General features: G+C 38.8%; 1 protein-coding gene across 1 annotated transcript in view; it reads left to right on the top strand.

Moving 5' to 3' along the window:
• OFD1 (OFD1 centriole and centriolar satellite protein) overlaps window positions 1-23,839 on the top strand; it is a 1,865,993-nt gene that overhangs the window by 174,765 nt on the left and 1,667,389 nt on the right. The window contains exons 4-5 of the mRNA XM_044072530.1: window positions 4,304-4,504; window positions 7,526-7,585. Coding sequence (XP_043928465.1) covers window positions 4,304-4,504; window positions 7,526-7,585 — 261 coding nt within the window. The remainder of the gene's footprint in view (window positions 1-4,303; window positions 4,505-7,525; window positions 7,586-23,839) is intronic.

Genomic DNA, 23,839 nt, shown 5'->3' with positions numbered 1-23,839 from the left:
CCTTTCAAAGGCATGCCAGACGTTCCTCCTCGGCAAAGGATAGAGGCTCACAAGCAGATTTCTTTGCTTCTTCAAATAGGAGCTATTCAGCCAGTTCCTCTGTCAGAAGTGGGACTAGGATTTTATTCTCGCCTGTTTCTAGTACCAAAGAAAGGGAACACGTGGAGACCAATTTTGGATTTATCTATCCTCAACACTTATCTGGACATTCCAAAGTTCAAAATGCTGACGTTACAACAGCTTTTACCTCTGTTGGGAAAAGATCACTGGATGGTAACTCTGGATCTCAAAGAGGCTTATCTTCATGTTCCTATCAGGCCCAGTTGCAGGAGGTACCTGCTTTCGGGCTGGAAATTTACATTATCAGTTCTCTGCATTGCCCTTTGGCTTATCTACTGCGCCCAGAGTGTTCACAAAGGTTCTGGCTCCAGTGATAGCATTTTTCAGGTTAAGAGGAATACAGATTTATCCTTATTTGGACGATTGCCTGATTATTGCACAACACAAGGACGAACTTCTTCATCATCTACAGTATGTGATGGTAGTGTTAAGATGCCTAGGGTATTCTGTGAACGAAACAAAGTCCAGTCTAGTACCCTCTCAGGACATGTGCTTTCTGGGTGTGAGACTGAATACAGCTTCCCAGATGGCCTTTTTGACCCCGGACAAACAAAGAAGCCTTTCTCTTTATTTCCATCAAATGTCTCTACAGTCCAGGCTGACTGCAAGGACAGTCCTTCAAGCCTTGGGGTTCATGGCATCTTGTATTCTGGTGCTTCCCAATGCCAAACTGCATATGAGGAAGCTTCAATGGTATCTCAAAAATATATGGACACAACACTGCCAAGATCTAGACACTGTCATTCCGATAATACCTTGCATTCAGAAGGAATTTTTGTGGTGGGCTCAGGAATGTCACCTAAACAAGGGACTCTCTGTGACCCAACCAGAGGCAAGTCAGATTTTAACGACAGATGCCTCAGACAAGGCTTGGGGAGCACACCTCAATGGAAAATGGGTGCAAGACAAGTGGCCTGTCAGACTTCAACATTTGCATATCAACTTGAAGGAGATGTTAGCAGTTCAGTTTGCATTGATGGCTTTCAGGGATTTACTTCACCCAGGACAGGTGTTGATTCAAACAGACAACACTACTGTCATGTGGTACATCAACAAGCAAGGGGGAACCCATTCATACCCTCTTTGCAGGCAAGCGATGATTTTGTGGGAGACTGCTCTCAGTTTACAACTCAATCTTCAGGCAAGGTTTCTACCAGGAGCACAGAACTCCTTAGCAGATGTGTTGAGCAGACAAATTGTGGATCCTCACGAGTGGAAACTGGATCCTCATGTGTTTCAAAAGTTGACAGTGTTATGGGGGACTCCAGACATAGATCTGTTCGCTTCTCCACTAAATTACCAGTTGCCAAAGTTTTGCACAAAATGTTTCATCCCACAGCTTGGAAGGTGGATGCTCTATCATTCAGTTGGAGCAATCTTCATGTCTATGCCTTTCCACCTCTGCCTCTCATTCCCAAGGTACTCCTGAAGGCCAGAATAGACAAGCCATCCATGATTCTGATAGCGCCGGATTGGCCTCGACAGCACTGGTACCCACTACTGAGGAGTTTAGTACTGGAGCCTCCATGGCCTCTGTCTTTGATTCCGCATCTTTGTCTCAGGAGGGCAATCACTTCCTCAATGTCAAGATTCAGTCTCTGCATCTCACAGCCTGGCATATTCTGTTCTAGACCCTGGAGGGTCTCAGCTTCCACAACAAGTTTTGAATGTTATTTTGGAGGCCAGAAGGCCTAGTACAAGGAAAGTTTACGCAGATAAATGGAGGAGATTTTTTCTTTGGAGCAGAGCGAAGGACTTTGATGTTTCCAAGCCTGATTTAAGTGTTTCTCTTCAATATCTTACTGAGTTATTGGACAAGGGTTTGTCTTTCTCCTCGATAAAGGTTCATGCTGCAGCCATTTCTGCTCACTATGACTGTGACCCTCCTTTGTTTTCCCATCCTTTGTTTAAGCAATTTCTTAGAGGGGCAAAGAACATAAGACCCCCACGTAGAGCTCCTACTCCTGCTTGGGATCTCAATTTTGTGTTGGAAAAGCTTACTCTACAACCTTTTGAGCCTGCAACTACTGCCGAGTTATATTTATCATGGAAGACTGCTTTTTTGTTGGCCATTACCTCTGCAAGAAGGGTTTCTGAATTACAGGCCCTTATGGCAGTGGAACCTTTCCTGATTTTTCATAAGGATAGGGTATCTTTGCATACTAATCCTTCCTTTATGCCTAAAGTGGTTTCTAGTGTGGCCTTGAACCAAACTATTCATTTGCCTACTTTTTATGCAAACCCCCAGAATAAAGGGGAGAAGATTTTGCATACTTTGGATATTCACAGACAGTTACGTTATTATTTGAGCAGAACCAAGGGGTTCAGGCAGTCTCAGCAGTTGTTTGTTTCTTTTGCTTTGGGTTCTCAGGGGAAGCCTGTTTCAAAACAAACTATTTCTAAATGGATTGGGTTTTGTATTTCTTTCTGTTATTCCCATCATGGTAAGGAGGTTCCGGCTGGAATCAGACCTCATTCCACTAGAGCTACTGCCACTTCCACTGCCTTTCTAAGGGGGGTAGCTACAAAAGATATTTTGGAAGCAGCCACTTGGAGTTCAGTACATACTTTTTCCAAGCATTACCACCTTCCTCTTTATTCTAAGTCTAGGGCTGGATTTGCCTCTGCTATTTTACAGGGCATTTTAGCAGCCCCTAATGCTTTATGATTTTGCCATCCTCCCTTTACCTCTGCTTTGGGATTCTACCCATAAGTAAGGACTGCAGCAATGTGAGATGAAGAACATAGTACAGTTTTGTACCTACCATAAATGTAGATGTTCGAAGATCCACATTGCTGCAGTCCCTCCCTCCTTCCCCTCTGTAGTTTGGCATGGTAATATGGTTTGGGTGATGGTTGTTGTTGGGCATGTTTTTGGGAGGTATCCTGTTTTTGGGCTGTGGCCTTTCTTTTTAGGGCCTTCTGACATCTGGGGCAAGAAAAGACTGAGGATATGACGTCGGTCATGCGCTTTTATACCCTGACGCTCTGATGTCAGTTCTGAGCGCCCATGACCGACGTCAGCCTAATACTTTGGTATTCGGGCCGACCGAGGACAGCGGACTACCCATAAGTAAGGACTGCAGCAATGTGGATCTTCGAACATCTACATTTATGGTAGGTACAAAACTGTACTTTCGATGTGTTTGCTACAAAGTGATGGATAAGGAATATAATGTATGTGACAGGTATTCAAGCAAAGAAGAATATGTGTGTATATTGTAAGAACTTTAAATTTTATTTAATATTGCAGAGACATAATACAACATGGGATCGATATTAGATCACCGAACGCTTAAAAAAGCGAATGGTGATTAATCGACCCTATGTAAGCGACAGATTACAATGTCAGAGACCGCAGTACAGTAACGAAGCGGCCAAACAAATTCTTTCTCAGGGAAAGAATTTGCTTAAAAGCTGCTTCGATATTTTGCCGTTTCAGTCTAAGTTTGACCAAGACGCATTTGAAAGAATGCGTTTTTGGTCTTCTAATAGGAACCCTACAACATGTAGATACATTTCCTTAAATTTGATTTTAAGACCGATAACTTTAAAGCTACTCATTTTTACACCATTTATAAGACATCACAAAATTTGAGCCCATAATATGGTCATAGAAATACACGAAAGACATCTGTGTTGTTGCAAATATTCAGTGAAAATTCACAAAGTGTATTATGTAGATCCAAAGGAAAGTTTTAGGAAACCAGGATGGGGGAAATGAAAGTATAATTTCTGGCATATATGCAGTCCAGGTCAGCCATATATTTAGTTGTGTGTCAAAAATTGTCTGGCTAAATGTATGCTTAGAATTAAGCTATATAAAATAATAAGAATGCTTTTAAATGGAATATATGGAATTCTGTCCACTATACTAGCAGTAGTGCAAATGTCATACATATTGCTACAGTACTGAGGATAGACTAATTGTAGAAGTATTCTGATGTAAAATTGGATGCCAGATCATATTAAAGTAAGCAAAACATAAAAGCGTTTCAAAATACTTCTAAAGTTCTTAAATGGAAACAAAATGTTGTTTAGATCATTACTAAAGACTGCATAAGGATTAGTTGTCCACTAACCAGTATTATTGTATATGTATATGTAGTTGTGCTCAGTGTAAAATTGTATTATGCTTTAAAGATAGTTGATGCTAAACCTTGGCTTTTGTTTTGGTAACTAGACGCAGCTTCGAAATCAGCTTGTACACGAGCTAAGGCACCAGACTCTGAGTGGAGATGTTCTCCCACAGCCTCTGTCTAGTGAAGGTCTGTCATTGTTGAGCAGAGCTTCAAACAGCCTAATTGCAGATCACCTTTACAGATGTGGCTATGAATATACACTTTCTGTGTTTTACCCAGAGAGTGGCTTAGAAAAAGAAAAGGTAGGAGTCTTTGTTGTACTGTGTACTGGATATTTTGATGTATTGTATATGAAGTATTAATTTTAGTAATGAAACATTTTTGTTTACAAACTTATGAATGTTTTACACAAAAGGTATGCACACATCTTGCAGAACCATCATATCACTTGTGTTGAATTTGATCTTTAAGATGATACACTGCATAAAACTTAGTCTAACAGAGTAATTGTAAGCTTTGATCATTGTCATCTGTTTGCCCTTATTTTGTAAGATTATGCTTTTTTTTCCCATATTTGCTGATGTTAAATTGCTATTTCGTCAGCATAAACCACCTTTATTAATTTTCAGCTGGCAATATACATACAGCATGGTATTAGTGGAATTGAATATACATTCACTTCTTAAATAGTGACATGGAATTGGAGCTTTGGTCCGTAACTATGATCATTGTGGAAACACTAAATGTATTATGGTCTTTCTGCAGTCCAATTTATGTTTCTTCCCAGGATTTCTATATTTAAATCATTGCTTTCCTATGTCACTAGTTTTGGAACTAATGTTTACAAGACCTTTTGAAGAAATAGAAATTATTTATCACTTCAAAAATTACATATAATTTCCTGTACAAGCCAGATACATTCCTCATTAGTCTCAGCAAAATTTTCTGCTATTACAAAGGCATGTACAGCTCTATATTATTAAATACCGTGTTAATAGCCTTGTATTGTATATTATAACAATGAATTTTTATGTGTATATTATACAAGTAATAATAATAACAGTTCTGTTTGGAGGGACAGGTACAGCTCACAGAGGATACGACTGCTCTGCAACAGACTCCCCATCTACATAAAACAACGTTCATCCCAGTCCATATTCAAGTGTAACTTGGATCTATGAATGGGAAACCCAAAATTTGTGCCAGGACTGCCCCTGTCCTACTGATAGAGGCAGCTCCAAAATGCTTTTTCCCATGCATATGTCCCCTCAAAATATCTATGGTATGATCCCATTTATTCTCTTTAGTGGGTAATATATAATTATCAACCATGGGATGGGTAAGGCCAGTCTGTAACCAAATGGTATAGATTAATTTGAGGACAAAAAGGGAAATCTGGTGGGTGTAAAATGGCCCTCAAGGGCAGCTAGCCTAGTACTTTTCTGATTGCTTTGTTGGTTCTTTCTTTCCGCTATTCTTTATACCCTTAATTAGCTAACTGGCAGTCCAGTGCCTGGCATGTTGCCATATTACAACTAAATGTTGAATTAGTTTTATTCTCTGTTGCTTCCTCCCAGATAATTAAATCATGTTTAATTGTACATTTTAATTTCACATTCAAGAACTTTACTTTGCAAGAATTTAACAGACCATCCTGCAGTTATATTTAAGAAAAATCATGTTTTTTTAATTCTATACCACTAATGTTTCACCTTTGAAATTAACAGTTGCACAACACACCCTTCTGTTGTTAATCAACTTCAGGGCTGCCTCAGGAAGCACTCTGTTACCAAATTATTTATTCATGCATGTCCACATGCATTAACTCATCGCTCAGATTGTCTCCCAGCATGCCTTATCTTCCCATGCCAGCACACCTTGTGTTGCTGTTTCTTTCAACATTTTACCATATCTTACCATCTTATAGCCAGTAAGAGACACAACAGGCCTTTAAATCATTAGCTCCACTTTTCAGTACAAAAGAAGGCTGATAACATCAGTCCCATACAGGAAATAAGTAGCTGGACTGGTATTCCACAGCACAGGATTTGTTAACTGAAAGGTTACATTGTGTGTATGCTCTAAATCTGGCCATAAGAAAACAGCGAAGACCTGTATTAGCAAAGATGCAGTCATACCACCAGAAAGAGTTGATCTCAACAGAACACTGGCAGAATGGCAAAATATTAAAAACTGGAGACAGTAGATTGTTTCTGGAAAATGACTATTCACTGTACACTAGGTATAAGAGAAGCAAATCATGGAATGTTGACGAGCAGTGGTGTGATTCAATTTTTAATGCAAAACAGGCTAAGGAAGAAATACAAAAATTTGTCCAACAAAAATTGAGCCATCAGAAGGGGACTATGCTTCTCATTCTTCTGATAATAAACCTCACAAAGAGACTTTGCCGGTGAAACCTTTTCCAGTATTTCAAAAGAAATACTTGAGAGAGAGAGAGAGAGAGAGAGAGAGAGAGAGAGAGAGTGAGAGAGAACAAAGAACGGGAGTTGACTAGATGAATCAGGAGTACCTTGGACTTGAACTGGAGTCTGACGTTGGGAGATAGAGATACCATGAGGCATCACTCACATTTGTGAAATATGGTTTACAAGAGAAAACAGTTGAGTAGTTGTGGAACATTTTCAGATGGTTAAGCCTTGTCTGGATATAAAATTAATGGAGATAAAAACAAAGGCTGTAGCTGTAAACTATGTATCCATATATGAATTGGTACAACAATACCCATATTTATGAGGACATGATAAAATGAAGTATTTAGGAGCATAGCATGGATTAAAAAGGATTCTGTTATGACATGGTACAAGCAGTGAAAATGTTTTTGTCCCTTTAGTTTTGTATACAGGTCAGGAAGACCAGCACTATTGAAATTAGTGAATAAATGTGAGACTATAAAGCATCAATCACATTTGTGAAATATGGCTTTACAAGGAAAAAAAGGCTGAGAAAATTGGACTTTTGTTGACTTTGTTAAATGTGTGAAATGTGTGAGTTGACTGACAGACATGTACCCCACTTTATGTAATTAATGTTTGGAAGGACACTAGAAGGGAATAAAGAAGAAAAAAGGAGAAAATATCTATAAGTAAAACAATTTTTGTTCTTAACATTTGTATAAAACATTTCAGGATATAAACTGCATGCTGTATACTATCTCTGAGCAGGAGTGATTTATTGGAGCTTGGCTCAGGGTTTAGCTCAGGCTCTTGACCTTTCCTGTATGGATGTTTCTGGTAAAATAAAAATGGATTCTTCATTTCCTGAAGAGATTCAAGATACTGAACCTCTAAATGATTTTGAAGAGACGGTTTATGTATTGTGTCCACAAATTTCTGATTCTGAGAAGGGTGTCGCCTCAGCCAGTCCCTTTGAGGGATACTTTTTCTTTGAAAAATCAGTTTCATTCTGGAAATAGATACAGTGGGAAACAATAATGCTTCTCATCCCCTCAGGCAGTATTATGATATGTTACAGTGGAATTTCCATAACCTTCTTTTCTTGTTTTTACTGTTCTTTCTGCCTTGTTGGATGTTTTCTTCACTTGCTTGACAGACGGCCTGCTGCCTCCTAGAAGGCAAATAGACTATAATGTTCCACAGCCTGTAAGTTTTTATTCAACCCAGATCAAACCCAACAGCTACTCTTGTCTGAACCCAGCTGCTGCGAAATGTTTAGTTAATACTGATCTCTGTCTCTCTGACAAGGATGGAAATGATTCTAATAGATTTGGGAAAAAGTGTATTCTTTAACACTTGTTTTTAGAATTCTCATCTGTCATGTTCATACATTTACATTTGTGCTCATCTCCTTTGAGAATATGAGAAATGCTTTTGGCATCTCTTTCCTCTTCTCAGGATAAATCTGCTTTGTGTAACTTAGTGGAATCTGTGCGTCAAGTGGCTACCCTCTGCTTAAAATGTGCTTATTGATTTTGCTGATGCCACTATCGGTGCTGCAGTTACTACTGAAAATGTTATGAAGTGGTTTGCTTGGTTAAGTTCTCAAAACCTTCCAGAATATGTTAGAAATTAATTTTTAAATTCTCCCTTGGATAGAGAGTTAGTTTTGGACCAACTGCAGCACAGCTGCTTATGCAGTGGGAGGAAAGAGGCATGCTAATTAATGGGTTCTGTCAGTTTTTCAGCCTTCTTTCTCCATGCTGACCAATGGAGTTCATGCTTCCATTACCACCTTGTTTTAAGGCAATATAAATCCCAGCAATCTGCTGGTAAGTAAATGTTTACAAAGCTTATGGCAGGGAGCTTCTAAAAAGAAGTGGAAGCCCCCCAGAACTAAGGACACTCCCAAGTTTGTGTGACTATTTACAAGACTCTACCCCGGCCCCAGCAAGACGTATATCCATTAATGTTTCTTATGGCAATGTGAGCCTCTCCTTCGCTTTTTGAGGGATTCCCCCCCTCACTCGCTGGACTTAAATTTTTCATGGAGCATACACTTGGTCTCACTTATTAGAAACTCTACGTCCTCCTGTTTTAGAAGAAGAGTTTTGGTCAGAATTGCTTCTTGTACCATTTTCTGGTTGTTATCCTTTAACTACCTTTTGAATTTTCTGATAACGTTAGATGCTGAACGATGCATATCATCATTTTTCAAAACATTAGCCAAGTCAAAACAGTATAGGTTCATAGGTTGGTACTAGGCTAGCGGCCCTAGGGCCTATACAAGCCTAGCCATAACAATTCCCTGGCTATTTCTTCCCACACTGTTTACTTCCCTGGACCCCTGTCTAGCAGGGCGACTGACTTGATCCCCGGGGTGAATTTCCTTTCTCCCATCCAATCGTCAAGGTTCCTTTTGAAGAGGTTCAAAGAGGTGCTCTGCTTGACATGTATGGACAATCCATTCCAGAGTCTGGGGAGTCTCTGGGTCAGGAACCTATCCCTCCAGCATGTTTTGTTTATTGTGATGACAAGGTTTAGATTCCTGGAGCATGTGGCTCTGAGGGATTGGGATTTTTCTTTAAGTGTAGCATGTCCAATAGTTCTGGGTTTAACATGGCCTTGTATGTTAAGGAGAGATCGCCTCTGAGTAGATGATATGCGACAGAGTTTAGCTGGAGTTTAAGGCAGTCAGCGTAAGGCATCTGCTTTAGGCCTGTGATTCTTTTAGTGAGGTATTTCTGTGGCCTTTCCAGTTGTTGCAGATGTCTTGAGAGGTACATACCAAATGGGGCGTTGTATTCTATAATGGGTCTAATGAGGGATGAGTACAGTGGGGCAATGACCTCCTTTTTTCTGGATGAAAAGCCCTTAATGATAAGGTGTGCCACATAGAAGGATTTTCTGACAGTTGTGGCGATGTGGTTATCGAAGGTGAGACCACTATCCACTTGTGTCCCTAAGTCTCTTATCACACTTTCGGTGTTTAGTGTACTGCCACCTATGTGGTAATTCATAGGTACTTTTTTTTTCCCAAAGGGGATAACTATACATTTCTTGGCATTGAGCTTGAGCCCATGGCTCTGGCACCAAGCATCTGTTTCTGTAAGGCCCTTTTGTAAAGCATCCACATCATTTGGGGATTCTGTAATGGCTCCCAGTTTGCAGTCATCTGCAAACTTTGTTAGTCAAAGTCCCTTAGTGTTGGCCTGTACTTCAGAGAAGTAGATGCCAAACAAGAGCGGTCCCAGGACTGAACTCTGAGGTACTTCACTTGTCTGGAGCTGGATTTGGAGTCTGCTACTTTTACAGTGTGGGTTCTGTCAGTAAGCCAGTTGACAATCCATCGAGTGACTTAGGGATTAATGCCCAGCTTAGTAAGTCTAGCTATGATTCCAGAGTGGGGGATGGTGTCAAAGGCCTTGGCGAGGTCCAGATAGGCTTTGTAGACCGCCTTACCCTTGTCCACAGCTCTGGAGACTGATTCGAAGAAGTCAGTCAGGTTCAGGAGACAAGATCCGGCCCTTCATAAACCCAAACTGGGTGGGGTCCAGAGTTTGAAGGTTGCCATTGTCTTTGTTTATAAGTTCCATGATAATACATTCCATGGTCTTGCAGATCAGACTCGTCAGACTGATGGGACGGTAGTTCCCAGGATCCAAGGTGGATCCTCCCTTGTGGAGTGGGATAACTGTAGCTGTGCGCCACTCAGTGGGCATGAAGCCTGAGGTGAGGCTATGATTAAACATGATGTTTAGGTGAGGTGCTAGTTCATTTTGTAGTTTATGTAATACACAGCCTGGGGCTATTTCTTAGTTACGTCTGCAAATAGTACTGAAGTTGAGGTAGTACCGTATAGTAAATTACCAGGCATCATAACAGATGATGATCTTAAGTTTGATCAACATATTCGGGAGGAAGCTCAGGAAATAAGGAGACACTGGGATTTTGGATACAGATCCTTAAGGAGAATAACAATAACCATACAGAATATTGTATTCGTAAAGTAGCAATAAGTATTCTATGAACTAAGCCAACACACGCATGGAGAAAGGAGATTCTTCTGATAGCGATGACTGCAATCGGGGGTACAGAGAATAGGCAAGAGGGGGCTGGAATTTACTGCAGAAAACTGGCAGAGGAACCCAGGTATTGGAAGTAAATGATTAGAGATGGAAAGTTAATAGAATGAGACGAGATTAAAAATTCATTTGGACAGCAGGCTACAGATTGCCTTCCCTATCAGTGATTGATATCAAAGTATAGGCAAAGGAAAAGGAATGGGGGATCCTCAGTGAAAGACCATGGTAGAGTTTTTAGTAGAATCTAGAACATAAGCTGCTGTTTAAAAGGGAAGCTTAGTGGGGCATATAAAATTTGCATGAGAACTATAGGAATCAATCAGAGGAGGTTAGAAAGGATTGGGAAAAGAGACTGGATAAGCAATTCTTAAAGAAACAATGTGAGGATATATGTATTGTTCCCAAATATGCAGCATTCCTCAGTTAAATTGCAAATATTGGAGGTGTGATTGGGAAGAACGAGGATATTTTCTGAGTGTCATGAGTTTGCAGACTTTAAAAATTCCCTGCAGACTAATCTGTCAGAAATAATGGGAGAGCCAATTGGTGTAAATAAGGAAATTATTTTTGAGCTGTGATATAGAATTGCAATTGCCTAGACACAGTAAGGCCTTGCTTAGTTTAATTCTGGTGGCTGACAAAAAAGCAGTTACTAGAAAATGGAAATCAAAATCTAAACCAACCATACTAGAAGTAGTGAATTTAGTAACAAAGATAAAGTAACTGGAAGAGGGATCTTTACAAAATGGTAGGGTCAGATCATATAAAAAAAATAGAAATTGTGGGAACAGTATATGCAGAATAGTTTTTGGAGGAAAAATGAGGTTTAAAGGAAGGCAAGAATTGAATGAGCTATGTAATGTTTCTTGTTTAAAAAAAAAAAAATCTTCAAACAGTTAAAAAGCCCCACCCTGCTTTTACAGCACAAAACACCACCTTACAAACACAGCAAGAAAAAAAAAAACTTAGCATCTTCCTATTTGCTTCCAAACCCCTATATTTACAAACCTAAGCTCTAAACTAAATTTAAAACCAAACTCTTGTTACGACAAAGTAGCTAAATTTGCTACCAACACTGCACACCAAACTCACCACTGCGAAGCCTTGAAGCAGCTAAACTGGCTAGAGCTTAACAACTTCATAACATACTCTTAGCTAGTTATGGCATACTAATTGATATATTATCCTGAAAAATGTCCTGCATTAAAAAATATATTATTGTCCTACAACCCCCCCCCCCCCGGGACCTCTGTTCTGGTGATGAATTATTTGCTGTAGTAGTGCTTTCTAGAAATTTATTAGGGTACTCGCTATACTCCTGTTACATCTCCAAACTCTGGAACACCATCCCTACATAAGTAAAAATGACTAACAAACTACCAGTCTGTAAAATCACTCAATTAATACCTTACTCAGTCCTGGTCATGCTGCTGTTCATCACCAGGCTGAGACCGGCAGTGAAATCGCAAATTTCTTATTGCTCATCACTAACGTTTGCCCTCCTCCATTGGAGTCATTATACACCTAACAGCTGTCCCTCTTGCACTTGAATCAGTGCACCCCTCTTCACTCCCCTCTTAAAATATACTTATCTTTCTGTTTTTCTAATTGCCCCCATCCACCACTCTACCCTTGTTATGCATCCTTGTATACCTAAGTTATAAATCTTCTAAATACACCAATTTGGAACAGGCAGACTAAATTCAACTAATGCTATCCCATGCTCTCTCAGTTATGTGCTATTAGCACTATCCTTGTATACACTGCTACTGTCCAGGCCCCCAGGCTTCCCCCTCCAGGCCTATATGATTTTGTAACTTCATTATATTTCTTGAACTCTTTACAAACCTATACAATACTAAAATCTCAAATCCTACATATTATTATACTTCATTACTTACCTTGAACTCCTTGCAAACCTTTACTGAAATGTAAGAATACTAAACACCTTTACTGAAATGCAAGAATACTAAACACCTTTACAACAATATTTCCCTTCTACAGGATCAACTCATTTACTTCCTATAAGATTTTAGAACTACAAGAACTATATAGACTTATAATTATTTAATGTAAATACTTTATTTACTGCATATACCTGTCTTGTGATTTCTTGTTGTTTATGAGAAATGTAACACTTGGTTTTTTTTGAGAATTGAATAGGATTCACTTGTTAATATATATGTACTGTCCTGGAGCTTTTCTCCCTGGGCCTCCGCTGTAAATGGGCTCTGCCTAGTAGGGCTTTCCAGGTAAACAAAGAAAAACAAACCAACAATTAAATAAATATTGCTAGATCCACATGTCAGAAGTTCCTGAAGCTTTACTGACTTTGGAGAACATTATTAGTTACTATGCATTAACCTTTGGTCCATTGACTGCTGTGTAGGTATATAAAAGTGTCTAGCTTCTGTGACAGTCTACTGCGGACTGCAAGGTGTTCACATTTTTCCTTATTTAGACAAGTGTATTTTACAAAGTGTCAGGAATCTGTGACATGAGTCAGGGATCTCCTACACAGATTGGGATTCTAGGAGAATGTACCCAGGTGTTATCTAACTAATTCTGATATAATTATTTTCCCGGTGTGTTTCTAGGACACCTGAATTCAAAGACTTTTTCTTCCAAAGGAAAAGTACATGTGTATCTAGATCTGTTTTATTCATTTTTGTATTTAAAATACTGTTCCAGGATTCTGGGACTCATGAAATATGATTTTCATGATATTTCATGATACCTTTTGCAAGGCTGCACTTGACAAAAATCCATTGATATCTGTAATTTTTATGATCCAGCATCTACATCCCCATACTTTTCAGTTTCCAGTTTTATCATCTGAGAATGGGAAGAATTTTGACTGGAGACACTATTTTTTTCTTAATCTAGGTCTCCCATTCTCTTCTGCCAACACAGTGCATCACTACAGACTCCTCAAACTTTGGGGGAGTGGTGTCTATAGGATACACGTGCAAGGTCTTTAGAACAGACAAAACAGACCATAACACCTAAAAAATAATATGATACACAAATATGCAAGAGGGAACACGTTCTTAACCTCTAGCCATGGTAGCCTAGGATATAGCTTTACATCACTGTCTCACTCTGCATGCATCTTAAATACCATCAAAGCTAAACTGTGTGGCATACAAGCTGAGCAGGACCACAATACACCCTCACTAATTAAAATGGTACCTTGGGGTCTGCTAGGATTTCATCCAGCTGTGGGGAACACTTCAAATACAATTTTGCCTCTACTCTCAACTGTCAGTTGGCAAAATACTGCACCTGGTTCTCAACCTCAAGGACCTTGAAGACGGATGCTTACTCTTTTACTTGGACAGGAATCTTCCTGTGTACTTTTCCACCCTTTCCAATAATATCCAGGGTCAGTCTGATGATTCTGAGGGACTGTCCAGTAATCATTGTGATGACCCCCTTCTGGCTCGGGCAACAGGGGTTCACCCTTCTTTTGAAATGACCAGGGGTAATTACCGCAAGTTCCTCACAGAATTAATGTGTTAACACAAGATCAAAAATGTTTGATACAACCTGATCATAACATCAATAGCTGTCTGCCTGGATGATGGAATTGTTTTTTGTTTTTTTTTTTTAATGAGGACATGCTGCAGATTTTATAAGAGGCAGTAAATTATGTCACTAGAAAGTCATGTATTAGTTAATGGAAAAGGTTTTCTAGTTGGTGCCTAGAAAAGAACCAGCACCCATTCAGGGCTAGTGTTTTTCTGGTTCTACATTATTTGTGTAAGTTTCTAGCCTATGTCCTGTCTTTCCCTTCAATCAAAGTTCATTTGTTGGCCATTTCAGCATGTCTGCCCATGGATCCCCCTCTTTCAATGCAGTCTCATGTGAAAATATTTTTGAAAAGGGAGTTTCACATGAAGCATCCTGGAGGTCAAGTGGCTCCTCCTCTTTGAGATCTTGATTTGCTGTTAGTATGACTATAGAGCTGTTTGAACCAGTTTATCCAGTTGTCTTGATGTTCTTGATATGGAAAACAGTGATACTATTTGCTGTGACCTTCTGCAAGAAGAGTATCTGAGTTGCAAGCTCTTATATGTCAGCCTTATCTTTTTTTCCATGTAGATAGGGTTTCTTTAAGAACAAATTCTTTATGCCTGTAGTGATATCCAAAGTTAACTTTAGTAAAGCTTTCCATTTCTCTCTCATTCTTCAGAACCTAATATGAGGGGGATAGGGTATTTCACACCTTGGATGTCCACATACAACGTGTGCACTATCTTGACTAAACAAAACATTGTATGATCTCTGATATGTTGTTCTGTTGTAAAGGTAAGTTTGGACTGTTTCCAAATAGTTGTCTCATGCTATTACCTATTGTTATACCCGCCACAACAAAACTATTCCAGGCAGGGGCAAGGCTCATTCTACCATGGCTTTGGCTTCATCTGTGGCTTTTTGGAAAGGGTTGTACTCTAGAATCAGCAACTTGGTCCTCTGTATAAACTTTTACAAAACAAGGAAACCAACAACTGGAAACGCAGAAAGGATCCAAAACAGTAAAAAAGTGGTTTATTTGGTAAAATCAGCAGAAATAAGTAACGCTTCACAAAATTAAACAATGCGTTTTTGTCCGAGCCACCTCCCAGACTTCATCAGATAAATCCCAAAGGACCGTATACTGCCTCTTATATACCCTTTACAATCAATTAGGTGTCAATTAACTTTTAAAGACATACCTCATTATTAAAATTAAGGTCTGCCAAGCTTTAAAGTGTTATTATTTATGTATACTTTCCACCGTTTTGTTTGTTAGTATATTATATATATATATATATATATATATATATATATATATATATTTTTTTTTTTTTGTATCACTATATTTGATACTTTTGAACAAGTGTGATTTTTTTAAATACTCATGTACTGTGTGTTTTTATATTTTTAATAATGATACCAATGTGGTATATCTTTAAAAGTTAATTGACACCTAATTGATTGTAAAGGATATATAAGGGGCATATGCTGCCTTTTGGGATTTATCTGATGAAATCTGGGAGGTGCTCGGACGAAAACATATTGTTTAATTTTGTGAAGCGTCAATTATTTCTGCTGATTTTACCGAATAAACCACTTTTTTACTGTTTTGGATCATGCCTGCATTTCCAATTGTTGGTTTCCTTGTTTTGTTTTACTGGAAAACCTCTGGATATTGTGTCACTTTTACAAAACACTATAAACTAGATTTCTTCTACAAGTCAAGGACTTGTTTTGCTTGGACAATTCTCTAGGGGCTCCCGGGCCCTAATTCTTCCTCCTTTCCAACAATATAAACTATTGTAGTCTACCCATATAGCTTAGGCTACTGTAGCAGTGATTGATTTGAAGTATATAGTAAAATTGTGTAAGTAAACTTACCATAGCAGTAGATGTTCAAATGATCACTGCTGCAGTAGCTGCTCCTTCCATCCCCCTTGTTTCTGTAGGCTTTTATAATGGGGTATTGGCATTATTATAATTATTTTTTTCTAGTATTCTCCTTTTTAGGGCTTTTATATCTTTATCTCTGTCTGTTGGCATGAAAACTTTTGATGAGTTTGGCCCCCAGACCTCTCTTTTTGTTAGCTCAACTCAAGCTTTGTATGTTTGGCAAAATATAACCTGTATAGCTTAAGCTACTGCAGCAGTGATCATTTGAACATCTACTATTATGGTAAGTTTCCTTACACAGCTCTATTTGTGATACACTCCAATTGGAAATCTCTTCAGTTGACCGCCCAGATTATAGAAATGTAATACTTTTTGGCAGCTGTTTTCTGAGAATATGCAACAGGTCCTATAAGAGAATGCAGATAGTTCCTGCCAGGTGAAGCACCTTCAAGAAAAAAGACAAATGCACAAACGAAAAAACAAGAAGGTGCACCATAAGCCGCATAAACTAGAATAAAAATTCTCTTTCTCCAAATGATAAAAACCACGTTTAATGTAATGGAGAACAGACGAACAAACTGCAGTATATACGTTAGCGCTTTCGCGTTGTGGTCAACGCTTCATCAGACATAAAAGCAGTCAAATAACTTCCATTTAAATACACATAATGACATCACTTCCCATCGGAATCAACAAATCAAAATACAAACAACTAATAAAACAGTCAAGGGACAAAATAAGATGATGAAAAATAGAAAAAAAGCACAACAACATGTTCAATAAAATGTCATTGTATACAATAGCTAATGGCTAAGGGGTCTACTTACTAAAAACGGCTTAAGTGCTATCCTGTCATTTAGCCCAAACCTGTGGGCTTGCAACTTTTTGGCTTCCCTTTCTTCCGTGTGGTTTTTAATATTACCCAACCTGCCATTTTTAAAGACTAACTCTAATACCTGAAACTTAAAAGTATGAGAGCGTCCTTTTTCTGTTACATGCTTAGGTAGGGCATTAGTAGTATTGCCCTTTTCAATAGCATAGACATGTTCCCTAATGCGTTCATGTAAAGATCTTGTTGTCATTCCAACATAAAAAATCTTGCATAACAGGCATTCAGCAATGTACACCAAATTAGTAGATTTACAGTCAGCATAATGCTTAAAACTGTAAGAGCGTTGTGTTACAGGGTGTGTGAAGCAATCAGAGTGCGATATGTGTTTACATTGATTGCAAGTATTGCAAGCAAATGTACCTGTCCTGTTGGAAAGTCTGACATTCTGGTTGCCCCTATCATAACAAAGTAGTCTATTGAGAGATAACATATTCCTATAAGCTACACAGGGTCTCTCTTCTACCAAATTCTTAATCCTTTCATCCATCATCAGAAGTCTCCAATTTTTGTTAAGAACACCTATAATATGATGGTTCCTGTTGGTAAACGGAATGACAATCCTATTCACAGAGGATGTAGTGTTAGTCTTGTGGGAATGTGTGTGGGAGTATGATTTATTAATCAAGGGGGCTCCTACATCTTCCCTAAGGAGATCACCCATAGCGACGTCAACAAGTACTTGTGTTCGATCATAACCTCTGGACATGAAATTCTTAGCTAATTGTGATTTATGATGGTTATAAGCACTATTCTGGGATGTTAATTTGGAAATCCTAACTGTCTGGTTCTTAACTATGTTCCGATGCACGTGCCTAGGATGCATGCTGCTTCGGTGCAACAAGCTATTCTTCCAACAGGGTTTCCTAAATAGCTCAGTGTCAAAGCCATTGGATCCCTTAATTATCTTAACATCCAGAAACTCAATCTCATTGGCCGAATATGAACATTCAAAACATAAAAAATCTGTTGTCTCATTCAAAAAAGATGTGAAAGCTAGCAATTACATTAAACGTGGTTTTATCATTTGGAGAAAGAGAATTTTTATTCTAGTTTATGCGGCTTATGGTGCACCTTCTTGTTTTTTCGTTTGTGCATTTGTCTTTTTTCTTGAAGGTGCTTCACCTGGCAGGAACTATCTGCATTTTCTTGTGACTGTCGTTTTTTTCCTTGCTGGGACATGGCTGCTACCTCTATTCAGCAAGATCGGACTTTAGGGGTTGAAAAACATTTGTTTTAAATGATTTTATCCGAATGGATGTGAATCCGCTACTTAAATTGACCATTTCCGATTTGAATAAACCTGAGAGTACAGGTAATAACTTTAAGAACAACATGGATATACTATTAACAACTCGGAAGCTTGAGAATAAGCTTCACAGGCTATGCAATGTACAATGGCAGAGCTTACATATGGAAGCCTGCCTTAAATTTAAACTCGTTCCGAGAGGCTTAAGGATATTGAAGATGCCCACGTTTGGGGACTCCAATCCGGAGCTTCTGTCCAAATGGCAGAAGCTAAACTTGGAAACGAGTTTTTCATACATTAGAATTTTAATTGAACACTATGATTCTGTAACAAAGCAATTAATGGATGATGTCAAAGTCATTGAGAATGAGTTGGCTAAGTTATTGGGCCATGATGAACTACTCATTTTTTCCGATGACCTTAAATGTACCTTGTCATCGCTTGATTTTAGAGCGTTACAGGATAAAAAGAGGAAGCTCGAGAGGGATTTCTTGGATTTTCACAAAGGCCAAGTCTTCTCTTGGCCTCGTGACAGGTTGCAACCTAGAAGTGGCCACTCTCACAAACCGGAACGTACACCTTTAAATCTGGCGGTGATACATAATGATACTGAGAAGAAACCTTCCCCTTTGATGACCTCACTAGAAGGCGCTTGTCAGTCGGCCTCGTCCCCACAGAATGCGCCTGATGCTATGCACAACGTGACGGACATTCCTTTGCCTCGCCGTGTGGTTGTTGAAGCCCAGGTGCATGCTGAAAACGACGCTATTGTGGATGTACAGCCCCCTTTGGATATTACGTTAGGCCAGAAGGCAAATGATGTTCGGAGGAAACAGCTTTCAATAGATCCATTTATCGTTTCAGCAGAGGATGAAGTCTTTGGTTTGGGTGAGGGTTTACCTTCTTTTCCACTACCTTACAAACCAACCGAAAGGAGGACTTGGTCCCCACAAGGGAGAGCGGTGAAAAGGAAGAGCACAGAGGAGACTTTTCAACACATGAAGAAGGTACCGAAACCCAGGACCTAGTTGTTAATATTTCCAATTACATCTTGAACAATCATGAACTTTCAGTTTTGAACAAAGGGTTGGGTTTCATACCTTCTGGTTGTAATGATTTAACTGACATCATTGTTGATATTAAGCTCTTTACAAGGAATTTGGGTTTAAAGTTAATGTTTGGTCAGGACGCTAGTAATAGCAACGCTGCCCATATGTCTTTTAAGAAACCATCTACTTTTATGCCTCAACAACATCCCCTTTTAGAGGCTTTTGAACAGGCCTGTGAATCTGATTTATTTGATCTCTATAATGATAAACAAGCTAAATCAAAGTTTTACAATATGACATCTGATGAGAAATTAGCTTTAACAAACCTGAGATGCAATGATAAAATAACTATCAGACAAGCTGACAAAGGTGGGGCCATTGTCATTTTAGATAAATCTGACTACTCTAATAAAATGGAATATATGTTGGCTGATAGGGAGACTTATCTTCCTATATATAATTATAAATTGAACGATTTAATTAAAAGAGTGCATGCTTGTCTGTATGACCTAATGCTAACCAATGTTATTGATAGGGACTTATACACATACCTGATGGTTGATAAACCTTTGGTCCCCTCATTTAGGGGTTTACCCAAAATTCACAAGGATGTGATGAATCCTTCTTTAAGACCAATTGTATCCAGTCGTGGTTGGCTGACTGAACTTTTATCCATTTATTTGGATAAATTACTTAAACCTGTTGTCTCAGATGTGGAGCATGTCCTAAGAGACACACCTCACTTTTTAGAGAACTTGGCTACATACAGCAAGTCTCCCCTTTTTGATACTGGTGACATATTGGTCACACTTGATGTGAAGTCTCTGTTCACATCAATACCCAATGACGTCGGTATGGATCACATCAGGGCGCTATTGGTTCAGAAGCAATTGTCAAACAGTATAATCATCAGGTGTATGTCACTCCTTGAAATTGTTCTTGAGAACAATGTTCTATGTTATGATGATAAGTATTATTTACAAATAAAAGGAGTGGCGATGGGCACCCCTTGTGCCAACGCCTATGCTAACTTGGTGTTGGCACAATGGGAAGAGACATATGTCTTAAACACTGGTTTGGACCACGTAAAATATCTTAAATATTACAACAGGTTTGTAGATGATGTTTTTTTGTTGTGGGGTGGTACCATTGAACAATTGCTAGCTTTCACATCTTTTTTGAATGAGACAACAGATTTTTTATGTTTTGAATGTTCATATTCGGCCAATGAGATTGAGTTTCTGGATGTTAAGATAATTAAGGGATCCAATGGCTTTGACACTGAGCTATTTAGGAAACCCTGTTGGAAGAATAGCTTGTTGCACCGAAGCAGCATGCATCCTAGGCACGTGCATAGGAACATAGTTAAGAACCAGACAGTTAGCATTTCCAAATTAACATCCCAGAATAGTGCTTATAACCATCATAAATCACAATTAGCTAAGAATTTCATGTCCAGAGGTTATGATCGAACACAAGTACTTGTTGACGTCGCTATGGGTGATCTCCTTAGGGAAGATGTAGGAGCCCCCTTGATTAATAAATCATACTCCCACACACATTCCCACAAGACTAACACTACATCCTCTGTGAATAGGATTGTCATTCCGTTTACCAACAGGAACCATCATATTATAGGTGTTCTTAACAAAAATTGGAGACTTCTGATGATGGATGAAAGGATTAAGAATTTGGTAGAAGAGAGACCCCGTGTAGCTTATAGGAATATGTTATCTCTCAATAGACTACTTTGTTATGATAGGGGCAACCAGAATGTCAGACTTTCCAACAGGACAGGTACATTTGCTTGCAATACTTGCAATCAATGTAAACACATATCGCACTCTGATTGCTTCACACACCTTGTAACACAACGCTCTTACAGTTTTAAAGATTATGCTGACTGTAAATCTACTAATTTGGTGTACATTGCTGAATGCCTGTTATGCAAGATTTTTTATGTTGGAATGACAACAAGATCTTTACGTGAACGCATTAGGGAACATGTCTATGCTATTGAAAAGGGCAATACTACTAATGCCCTAGCTAAGCATGTAACAGAAAAAGGACGCTCTCATACTTTTAAGTTTCAGGTATTAGAGTTAGTCTTTAAAAATGGCAGGTTGGGTAATATTAAAAACCACACGGAAGAAAGGGAAGCCAAATGGATACTTAAGTTGCAAGCCCACAGGTTTGGGCTAAATGACAGGATAGCACTTAAGCCGTTTTTAGTAAGTAGACCCCTTAGGCATTAGCTATTGTATACAATGACATTTTATTGAACATGTTGTTGTGCTTTTTTTCTCTTTTTCATCATCTTATTTTGTCCCTTGACTGTTTTATTAGTTGTTTGTATTTTGATTTGTTGATTCCAATGGGAAGTGATGTCATTATGTGTATTTAAATGGAAGTTATTTGACTGCTTTTATGTCTGATGAAGCGTTGACTACAACGCGAAAGCGCTAACGTATATACTGCAGTTTGTTCGTCTGTTCTCCATTACATTAAACGTGGTTTTTATCATTTGGAGAAAGAGAATTTTTATTCTAGGTCCTATAAGAGGCCTAACAATACTTGCTACTGGGAAATCATGTATGAGTAAGTGGAAAATATTTTCTAGTTGGTGTGAACCGAGACTTTTTTAAGGCTAAGATGTCTCTAGTTCTACTTTGTATGTTGTTATCCCCTGGTCTTTCTTATTCGTCTGTCCAGGTTCATCTTTGACCAGTTCAGCTTCTCTGCCCAGGGACCACACACCCCTGCCCCCGACCCAGACTGTTTTTATTATTTTTTTTTTTAGCATTACTTTATTCTCTTTAACAGCACATGAACAGTATATTCAAAGTTCAGAGAAACTGGTTAATCAAACATCTGTTTTACAAAGAGGAAAAAAAAACAGTTAAAACACTAGATTTCAGGAAGTTACAATAAAAGGAAAAACAAAACAGAGCATATTAAAACCAGAGGGCTTCTGCCATCCTTAAGTGTGTCTCATAACCTTTATTTCAGTCAACAAATATAAAATTAGATTTATGACCCCAAAGTATGCTAATCAGCATGTTTCAGTTGAGTCTAAGTAATGTAGCCATCTGCTCCATCTTCCAAAAAATTTCTATTTCTCTCTCTGATTTGAGTGCCTCTTATTCACTCATCAAATCTGTCATAAGCTCTTTTATATTTTCTAAATCCAGGGAATCTTGAGATTTCCTCCTTTTAGTAATTGTTTTTTTGCACAAAGAACTGTGAGCTAAAATAATTTCCTAGTATGCAGTGAGATTATTTCATTTTTTTACCAATCCCAAAAAAGTATGCTTCTTCTGAAAGCATTATTTGATCTCAACAAAGTTGTGCTAGTAAAGTTCCCTGGGTTGATCTAAAATCCACCAACCTATCACACCTTCAAAAATATGAAACAAGTCTTCCCTTTCCCCTGATTTACATCTCCAGCATTGTGGATCACACTCTGGAAAATGTTTATTAATTATAGTATAAAAAATTGCATAGGTACTTCCATGCAAAGATCCTGAATTTTTATAACTTAATAGGTGATCTCAAATTCTTCAATACTATTTTCCATCAGTCCTGAGCAATGCTTGTGTTCAGGGGTCTCTCCAGCTAAGTCTATGCCTTGTTGCCATTGTCTTAATTGGATGCAGTGCTCAAAAAACCCCTTGATACCAGTGCTTTGACCCAGAAAAGGGATTTTTTTGCCTCAGTTAAGAGTCGTACTAATACTGAATTACAGAATTGGATGTCAATTTTCACTCATTCCTCAATGTATAGGTTCAAATCCGACAGTCTAATCCAACTCAGCTGTTACTCCAGCTCGCGGAGACGAACACACGCTCAAGCTCCTTTCATTTCCAAAAAAAAAAAAAAAAAGTTTTTGCTGGCCTTTTCTTCTACTCTTCAGTGTTGTCTTAGTTATTGTTGACTAGATATCTGATTACTGAACTCCAACTCCAAATCAGATCCGGCATCACCTGCAATCCAGCCATCCTTGGATCCAATAAAAATTCTGGCAGTTCCTTCCTCGAATTTGAAGAAAAGTATCACAGATCCGAAGTATCTAGTTAGGACTGTGTATTCCCCCTTAGTGGACCCACTGCCATCTAGGATGCCCTCTCCATTTCTTGAGGGGCACTCTGGGACCCCCTTTAATAGTATCATCTCATTCCTCCAGAAGTATCACAGAAGCTGATGTGGAAAGAATAGTGAGGAAACTGGTCACAGAAGAATTTCAGAGGGGAGTCTTCATCGTTCCTACCCCATCGGGTCAGGAACATCATCCATAGACTACTTTTCTAGTAGATACTCCTCCTCTGACCCATGCTGTGGGTTTAGAGTCCTCTGATCTGAGTGTTTAGGGCTCTTATGTGTCATAGCCAAAGAGAGAAGTTTTTGGAGCCATCTCTCCCTCTCAGAGCTTTGGTATTGGACCTCGGGCAGGTAGCTCTTGGAGTGGAGGGAGCTGGTGGACCAGAAACTCATTTTCTCGGCTACATTGGTGTCCTTCTGTGTGGAGCAGGTGGTTTT

The sequence above is a fragment of the Protopterus annectens genome, chromosome 5.part0 (genome assembly GCF_019279795.1).
Source record: "Protopterus annectens isolate FY-2018-M chromosome 5.part0, PAN1.0, whole genome shotgun sequence".
Taxonomy (NCBI): domain Eukaryota; kingdom Metazoa; phylum Chordata; order Ceratodontiformes; family Protopteridae; genus Protopterus; species Protopterus annectens.
The sequence above is the reverse complement of the archived record's forward strand: the minus strand, read 5'-3'. Positions and strand labels throughout refer to the sequence as shown.